This window comes from Myotis brandtii, unplaced genomic scaffold (genome assembly GCF_000412655.1).
Source record: "Myotis brandtii unplaced genomic scaffold, ASM41265v1 scaffold1554, whole genome shotgun sequence".
NCBI lineage: Eukaryota > Metazoa > Chordata > Mammalia > Chiroptera > Vespertilionidae > Myotis > Myotis brandtii.
This window is the reverse complement of record NW_005355638.1, coordinates 172,481-181,749: the sequence shown is the minus strand read 5'-3', so window position 1 is coordinate 181,749 and position 9,269 is coordinate 172,481. Positions and strand designations below refer to the sequence as shown.

The 9,269-nt window shown below is 50.8% G+C and overlaps 1 protein-coding gene across 1 annotated transcript in view; it reads left to right on the top strand.

The window, feature by feature from the left end:
- The window catches only part of LOC102260173 (zinc finger protein 548), a 7,986-nt gene extending 1,040 nt beyond the window's left edge, over positions 1–6,946 (top strand). The window contains exons 2-5 of the mRNA XM_014536018.1: positions 1,208–1,249; positions 3,187–3,313; positions 4,279–4,520; positions 4,580–6,946. Of these exons, the coding sequence (XP_014391504.1) occupies positions 1,229–1,249; positions 3,187–3,313; positions 4,279–4,520; positions 4,580–6,004 (1,815 nt within the window). The 5' untranslated portion in view covers positions 1,208–1,228 and the 3' untranslated portion in view covers positions 6,005–6,946. The remainder of the gene's footprint in view (positions 1–1,207; positions 1,250–3,186; positions 3,314–4,278; positions 4,521–4,579) is intronic.
- The last annotated feature ends 2,323 nt before the right edge of the window (positions 6,947–9,269 follow it).

Sequence of the window (9,269 nt, the reverse complement as noted above, 5' to 3'; positions counted from 1 at the left end):
GGCGGTGTCGGGAGGACACGGAGCTGAGTGCGGACCTGCTGGGGAGGGAGGTGTCAGCCACGGAGGAGTGTGTGCGAGTGGAGGTGGGGGCCTGGGAGTGAGGACGGGGCGGGCGTGGAGGCAGCAAAGCGGGGAGAAGGGGGGCCTGGCCGGCCCGCTGGTTGGAGGTCGTCCCCACCCCACAAGGTCAGCTGAGGGTTCAGGTCCGGGTCAGGCACATCCCTGGGCTGTGGGTGCGACCCCCAGTCAGGGTCTGGACCCACGTTTCTCCTTCACATTAATCTCTCTCTCTCTCTCTCTCTCTCTTTAAATCAATAAACAGCCCAGCCAGCATGGCTCAGTGGTTGAGCGTGGACCTATGAACCAGGAGGCCACAGTTCGATTCCCCGTCAGGGCACCTGCCCGGGTTGTGGGCTCCATCCCCAGTGTGCAGGGTGCAGGAAGCAGCCAATCAGTGATTCTCTCTCATCACTGATGTTTCATTTGTTTGTTAATCCTCACCCGAGGATATTTTCCCATTGATTTTTTTTAATATATTTTATTGATTTTTTACAGAGGAAGGGAGAGGGATAGAGAGTTAGAAACATCGATCAGCTGCCTCCTGCACACTCCCCACTGGGGATGTGCCCGCAACCAAGGTACATGCCCTTGACCGGAATCAAACCTGGGACCCTTCAGTCCGCAGGCCGACGCTCTATCCACTGAGCCAAAACGGTTAGGGCTTCCTGTTGATTTTTAGGGAGAGTGGGAGAGAGAGGGAAAGACAGAGAGAAACATCGATGTGAGAGAGACACATGGATTGGTTGCCTCCTGCACGCATGCCAACCAGGGCCCCAGGCTGGGGAGAAGTCTGCAACCTGGGCCTGTGCCCTTGACTGGAATCGAACCCGGGACCTTTCAGTCTGCAGGCCAACGCTCTATCCACTGAGCAACACCGGCCAGGGCTGGAGGTCCTTCGTTCTCACTGCTGCAGAGCGTCCCGTGGTGTCAACGTCCCACGGCTGTTGTCCCCACTCGTCTCCTGATGGCACCAGGGTTGCGTCCAGGTCTCAGCTGCTGTGAAATGGGAGGGGGCACAGCTTGCTGAGGGGCTGGGCTCGGACCACCAGGCGGAGATCGCATGGCTGACTGGCAGGGCGGGGGTCCCGCACGGCCTGTAGGGTCCGACCCTGGCGACCCCATTCTCACAGCCGCCTTCTTCCCACAGGGTCCCACGGCGGCGGCAGCAATGCTCACGGACCCTGCACAGGTGAGTGGAGGGCGTGTCTGTGCTCACCCATCCCAGCGACCACCCCGTGGTTCTGGCCCTTCCATCTGTCTAGGCCAGGGGTGGGCAACCTTTCTGTGAGTGCGTGCCAAAACCAGCAAAATCTCTGACTCAAAATTCTTCTGCTTGCCAATCCTAATTTTTTGAGAACATGTTACGCCTACTTGATATCTCTTAAGGTGTACGTATGTGAAGAACCTTGAAGAAATAATAAAATTCATTCGAGCGACAAAAACACAGTCTATGATGATGAAAAATACATTTATTTTTTAACGTACACATGTACACTGGGCCTCCCGAGGCTCAGCCTCTGACGGGCGGGGAGGGCAGGGCCGCAAAGGGGCGGTGTCAGGAGGACACCGAGCTGAGTGCGGACCTGCTGGTCTGAGACGCATCAGGAGGGAGATGTCACCGGAGGCGTGTGTGCGGGTGGAGGTGGGGGCCTGGGAGTGAGGTCAGGGCGAGCGTGGAGGCGGCAAAGCGGGAGAAGGGGGGCCTGACCGGCCCTGCTGGTTGGAGCGTCGTCGTCCCCGCCCCACAAGGTCAGCTGAGGGTTCAGGTCCGGGTCAGGCACATCCCTGGGCTGTGGGTGCGACCCCCAGTCAGGGTCTGGACCCACGTTTCTCCTTCACATTAATCTCTCTCTCTCTCTCTCTCTCTCTTTAAATCAATAAACAGCCCAGCCAGCATGGCTCAGTGGTTGAGCGTGGACCTATGAACCAGATATTAAGAAAAAAATTGTAAATGGAAGATTATAAGAGAGGGTTTCGCATGCCAGCAAAAGTTACTGGCGTGCCATGTTTGGCACGAGTGCCAGGGGTTGCCCACCCCTGGTCTTTGCCCTCGGGGAAGGGGAGCGTCCTGAACCGTCTCCCATTCTCTTCCCTCCTTTGAGTCTGAAGACCTTGTGCATTCACCAGACCCAGGATTTTGTTTCCAGGCCCAGGTCATATGGAGCAGTTCTTTCTTTCTTTCTCTTTCTTTTTCTTTCTTTCAGAGAGGAAGGAAGAGGAAGAGAGAGAAACATCCATGATGAGAGAGAATCCTGGATCAGCTGCCTCCTGCATGCCCCCGACTGGGGATCGAGGCCACAACCCAGGCATGTGCTCTGACCAGGAATCGAACCCGGGACCCTTCAGTCTGCAGGCCGATGCTCTATCCATTGAGCCAAACTGGCTAGGGCTCTCTCTCCCTCTCTCTCTAAAAGTCAATAAAATGAAATTAACACAAAGATGTCGCAGGGAGTCCTAGGCACAGGATTTGGCGTGTTCAGATGCGAACAAGGACGGTTCAGCTGGGAGGTTAAGGGACCTGCAGGTCTCCGTTCTCTGGTGGGAACGGGGAGCCCGGTGCGGGGTGGGGAGGGGAGCACAGGTCTCCCACCTGGAATGACAGCCTGAGGCCCCGGGCCTCTGATCTGAGGTCTGTGGGAAGCTTTGAAGTAGAGGAGGAAGGTGCTGTGACCCACACTTTAACAGGCGCCCTCTGGCTGCAGAGGGAAAAGACTCAGGGTGTGAAGAAGGCGGGGAGACCTGGCAGGAACTTCCTGAAACCGTCCAGGCGAGTTTCCACAGGGGCCACGTAAGAGTGGTGGCCGCTGCCCTGGCCGGTGTGGCTCAATGGATAGAGCATCGATCTACAGACTGAAGGGTCCCGGGTTCGATTCAGGTCAAGGGCACATGCCTGGGTTGTGGGCTCGATCCCCAGTAGGGGTCGTGGGAGGAAGCAGCTGATCTATGATGCTCTCTTATCATTGATGTTTCTCTCTCCCTCTCCCTTCCTCTCTGAAAGCAATAAAAATATATTTTAAAAAATAAAAGAAAAACGTGATTTGAGGTTCAAGTCAAGAACCTGTAAAAAATTAATAATAATTAAAAAAAAAGGAACTGCCCCTGGGCTGAGCTGTCCCCCTTCTCCAGGGCCGTGTGGTCTTTGAGGATGTGGCCGTCCGCTTCTCCCGGGAGGAGTGGGGGCTCCTGGATGAGGCCCAGCGACACCTGTACCACAACGTGATGCTGGAGAACGTGGCCCTTCTGTGCTCCGTGGGTAAGGCCCTCGCACCCCCGGGGCCTGTGCTGGGCTCCGTCCTTCCCTTTCCCCGGGCGGCTCTGTCCTTCCCACCGGAGACCGTGGGCACTGCTGCCTCTCCTGGTGCCTGGCACCCGTGTTGTTGGTACCAAGGCCGGGCTGTGCACTGTCCCTGCTGTCCCCATGCAGCCCCGTCCCTGCTGCTCTGAGTCCTCGCTAGACGGGGCTAAGGACTCGGATGCTGCCTCTCCTGGTGCCTGGCACCCGTGTTGTTGGTGCCAAGGCCGGGCTGTGCACTGTCCCTGCTGCTCTGAGTCCTCGCGAGACGGGGCTGAGGACTCGGGAATCATGAAGGTTGTGAGAGATGCCCCATGGGTTCCCCCAGAGCTGGTCTTCCTGGGGGGTCACTCAGGCCGGATGCTGGGACCTCGGTGCCCAGGCCCTGCCCCTCCTCGTGCTGACATTTCTTGGGATCCGCCTGAGTCAGGAATTTTAAGCCCCAACATAGTTACTAATTTTAGGGACCACTGGGTTATTTCTACTGTCTCTGCTGTGAAGTTCTGATAATTTTTTAAAAATATATTTTATTGATTTCAAAGAGGAAAGGAGAAGGGAGAGAGAGAGAGAAACGTCAAAGATGAGAGAGGATTATTGATCGGTTGCCTCCTGATGGGAATCTTTTATATATATATTTTTTTTTATTTTATTGATTTCAGAGAGGAAGGGAGAGGGAGAGAGAGATAGAAATATCAATGATGAGAGAGAATCATGGATCTACTGCCTCCTGCATGCCCCTTACTGGGGATCGAACCCACAACCCGGGCATGTGCCCTTGACCCGAATCAAACCCAGACCCTTCAGTTCGCAGGCCGACGCTATACCCACTGGGCCAAACCAGCTGGGGCTCTGACACACATTTCTGATGGGGCCACCCCCTCCCACCAAAATCAACACGCACGTCACTGCCATTTCTCTGCTTCCAGGCAGTTGGCATGGCACCCAGGGTGAGGAGGCACCTTTGGAGCAAGGAGATTCCTTGGGAGAATCACAGGTCAGGACTCCAAAGCCAGACCTGTCCACCCAAAAGGCCCAGCCCTGTGAGACGAAAGGCATTTTGCAACTGGCTGAGCGTGATGGAATGTACCCCGATCAGAGCCTACGCATCTGCGGGACAGATCTCTACCAGCAGCATCTGGAGCAGCCGGGAAACCACGCCTCCAGAAGCGTGATGGAATGTACCCCGATCAGAGCCTACGCATCTGTGGGACAGATCTCTACCAGCAGCTGGGAGACCACGCCTTCAGAACGGGCTGCGTCCCCCTGGCAGAGAAGACCTTCCCGTGCAGCGAAGGTGGGGAGGGCTTCCCAGCCGGCACGGGGCTCCTGCAGCACTGGGCTCCTCACAACCGGTGGAAGCCACAGCGGGGCACCCAGTGCAGAGAGACCTTGGAAACGGGACGGAATGATCTCAGGTGCTCTCAGTGTGGGAAAGGCTTCAGCCGGAAACAGATCCTCGTGCAGCACCAGAAAATCCACACGGGAGTGAGGCCGCACGCGTGCGGCAAGTGTGGCATGGCCTTCCTCAGGAAGTTCCACCTCGTGCAGCACCAGCGGGTCCACACTGGGGAACGGCCCTTCGAGTGCAGCGAATGTGGCAAATCCTTCAGGTACAAGTCCACCCTTATGGGCCACCAGAGAGTCCACACCGAGTCAGGCCCATCTGAGTGCAGCAAATGTGGGAAACTCTTTAAGTACAAAGCCAACCTCGTGAAACATCAGAGCATTCACAATGGAGAATGGCCGTACGAGTGCCGATTATGTGGGAAGTTCTTTAAGTACAACTACAGACTCGTCAGACACGGGCGAGTTCACACTGTAGAAAGGCCCTACGAGTGCGGGGAATGCGGGAAGTTTTTCAGGTACAGCTCGACGTTCGTGAGGCACCAGCGGGTTCACACCGCAGAAAGGCCTTACGGTTGCCGGGAATGTGGCAAGTTCTTCCAGTACAACTCCACGCTCGTCAAACATCAGCGAGTCCACACCGGGGAAAGGCCGTACGAGTGCAGCGAATGTGGGAAGTTCTTCCGCTACACGTCCACGCTCCTCAGACATCGGAGAGTTCACACTGTCGAAAGGCCTTATGAGTGCAGCTTATGTGGGGAATTCTTTAGGTACAAGTCCAAGCTAGTTAAACATTGGCAGAATCACACCGGGGCAAGGCCGTACGAGTGCAGTGAATGTGGGAAAGCCTTTACGTACCACTGCCGACTCCTCAGACACCAGAGAGTTCACACTGGAGAAAGGCCATACGAGTGCAGTGAATGTGGGAAATTCTTCCGGTACAACTCCAGCCTCCTGAAACATTGGAGAAATCACACTGGAGAGAGGCCCTATGAGTGCAGCGAGTGTGGGAAAGCCTTTAGCCACAGACACATACTTGTTGAGCATCAAAAAATCCACACTGGAGAAAGGCCCTACACATGCAGCAAATGTCAGAAGGCCTTCGTTCGGAAGTCCCACCTTGTTCATCACCAGAAAATCCACAGCCAAGACAGGCCTGTGAGAAGCGTGAAGGTGAGAAATTCTTCGGCTACAGCTCCAGCCTCATTAAACAGAATTCACGCCGGCAAGGAGCTCAGGAGTGCAGAGAAGACGGTAAACCTTCTGGATACCACGCTAAACTCATTCCCCTGGAGAAGGGACTTATGAGTTCACACTGGATTAGGGCCTTCAGAATATGGTGAATGCGAGAACGTCTTTAAGTGCAACTCCCACCCCGTGACACATCAGAGATTTCACGATGGAGAAAGACCGTGAGTGCAGTGAATATGGGCATGTGCTCGGCCAAACCTCCAGCCACACTCTGGCACCAAAGGTTCATGCCGGAGAGAGTATAGCAAATGGTGAAGGACTTCAGCCAAATGTCTGCTCTAATTTATCCCCGGGAACTACTGTAATGTAGTTATTAGTCTTAATTTTATGTTTTCAATTGTGGTTAAAATACCTGTAACAAAGTTTACCCTCTAGCATTTTAATGGCACAGTTTAGTCATGTTAAAAATTCACACACACACACACACACACACACACACACACAAAATTCACATATTTGTGCAACTAATCTCCAATATTTTTTTTATCTTGCAAAGCTGAAACTCCATACTCATGAAACAGCTCCTCCTACCCTTGTCCTACTGCGCCACATTCTGCTTTCTGTCTCTCTGAATTTGACTCCTCAGGATATTTCATATAAGTGGAGTCATACAGCATTTGTCTTTCTGTGACTGGCTGCTTTTCTGAGCATAATTTCCCCACGTTGAAGCATTTGTCAGCATTTCCTTCTAGTTTGAGAAGGAATCAGGGTTGACCCACCTAAGACATGGGGAATGGCACTGCTGGAATCAGTAGAGCTTTGCCAGATGTTAGGATATTTCTACAGGAAGGGAGATCTAGATTTTGTATGGACTCTTTATTTAACAGTTTTATTGATACACTGACATAAATGGCATTTTTTAAAAAGTGTAAAATATATTTTCATGTGTGTGTGCACAATGGGACCATCACCAAAGTCATGATAATGAACATATCCATCAGCCTATAGTTTTCTTTCTTAAGTATTGATTTTTAGGGAGGAAGGAACATTGCTTTTGTTGTTCCACTTATTTACGCATTCGTTGGTTGATTCTTGTATGTGCCCTGACCGGGGATTGAACCCACAACCTTGGCGTATCGGGATAAGGCAATAGCCAACTGAGCTACCCAGCCAGGGCATTTTCATTGGCCCCTTTATAGTCTCTCCCACTTCTACCCAACTGGTCATCCCCAGATACACACTATAGTTTGCATTTCTAGAATTGTATAGAAGAAATCCTACAGTTACTCTTGTATAGCTGTTTTTACTAAGCACATACATATATATATATTTTAGTATTATCCATGTTGTGTGTGCAAAAGCATGGCACCCAATAATAAGCAAGGCTCTGTGTTTTATCACAGTGGCACATGTATAAACATGAAGGTGCTGTTACATTCTGACAATCACTCTGAGAAGAAGAGTTGTTTAAAGTGGGAAAGTGAAGTTTAAACCAACACACTTAAGTTCAGTTTCATATGAATTCATCATCAATAAAAATTTTGAATCATCTGCCTTGTACACAGCATATAGATTTGTCTCTTCTTATCTGACTTCTTTCTTCTAGTAATGCCTCTTTTTTTTTAATCTGAAGGTGTGTTTGTTTTTTTTGTTTTGTTTTTTAGAGAGACAAACAGAGAAACATCGATGTGAGAGAGACACGTCGATTGGTTGCTTCCTGCAAGGTCCTGATCCTTTGATGTCAGGCCCAACACTCTAACCATTGAGCTCACCTGTCAGGGCAATAAACTATTCTTTTTAAAAAACAGTATTCTTCTTCTTCTGCTGGAAGCTTTCTCCTTAAGAACAAAGGCCTCCCAACCAGCAGAACTTACATTGAAGGGCTGAGTAGCAGGATGAATGGGTTACTAGCTATAATCATGTGGAAAGTCGGCTTTCAGCCCTGGCCTGTGTGGCTCCTTTGAGCACAGTCCCATGCACCAAGAGGTCAGCAGTTAGTTGGATGCCCGATCAGGGCACATGCCCGGTTGTAGCTCAATCCCCAGTAGGGGGTGTGCAGGAGGCAGCCGATTGATGTATCTCTCATGGATGTTTCCCTTTCCCTTCCTCTCTAGAATCAATTGAATGACATTTAAAAAAAAATTTAAGAAAGTAGGCTTGCCAGATTGTGAATAACATCTGGACCAGTAAAATTGGAATAATTTCTTACTAGAGGCCTGGTGCACAAAATGCATGCACAGGTAGGGTCCCTAGGCCTGGCCGGGGATCAGGGCCGATCGGGGCTTTCCAGTGGCCAGCTGGGGCCTTCCTTCGTTCCACGCTGCCCCCTGGTGGTCAGTGCATGTCATAGTGAGCAATCGCACCCCCAGTCCAACTCCGAAGGGGAAAATTTGCATATTAGGATTTTATATAGATAGATTCCATATGCATACTGAGATAAGAGATAAATATTGCATGGACATACTTATAAAAATTATGTTTTGTATCTGAAAGAAATTATAACTAAGTGCATACTTCCTTTTTCTTCAGTTACCTTCCCTGGCAGTTTGCTTCTCCTCACAGTTCCTTGTTCTGCAGAATTCGTTTACAAAACTCCTGGTAGTTCCTGCCTGCATTTCATTTACTTTGTTTCACAGCTTCCAGGGTTGTCTCACCCACCTTCTTTCACCCCTTTGTTCATGGAACATTCCTGATTGAGACAGAGGCTCAACAGCTGCTTTGGGAGCGGAGACCTAATGATGATATCCAGTGTGGAAAGTCAACATAACTTCCCGGATTTTTATTTTCTAACTTTTAAAAATCTATTGATTTAATTATTTTTTAGAGAGAAAGGAACATTGCTTTGTTGTTCCATTTATTGATGCATTCACTGGTTGCTTCTTTTTTTAAAAATATGTTTTTATTGATTTCAGAGAGGAAGAGAGAGATAGAAACATCAAGGATGATAGGGAATCATTGATTGGCTGCCGCCTGCACATTGGACGAAGCCTGTAACCCAGGCATGTGCCCTTGACTGGAATCGAACCTGGGACCCTTCAGTCCATAGGTCGACGCTCTATCCACTGAGCCAAACCAGCCAGGGCCACTAGTTGCTTCTTGTATAGGCCCTGACCAGGGAGCCAACCACAATCTTGGCATATGGGACATATGCAAGGTGACTCTAATCAACCTAGCTATGGGGCCAGGGCTCAAATGTCTTTTTTCTTTTTCATTTTTTCCTTTATTGATTAAGGTATTACAAATGTGTCCTTACCCCCATTGTCCCCCCACACCCCCAATCCTGCCCTCGCCCTCACCCTCACCACCTGTTGTCTGCGTCCATTGCTTATGCTTATATGCATGCATACAAGTTCTTTGGTTGATCTCTCCCCCTTACCCCCAC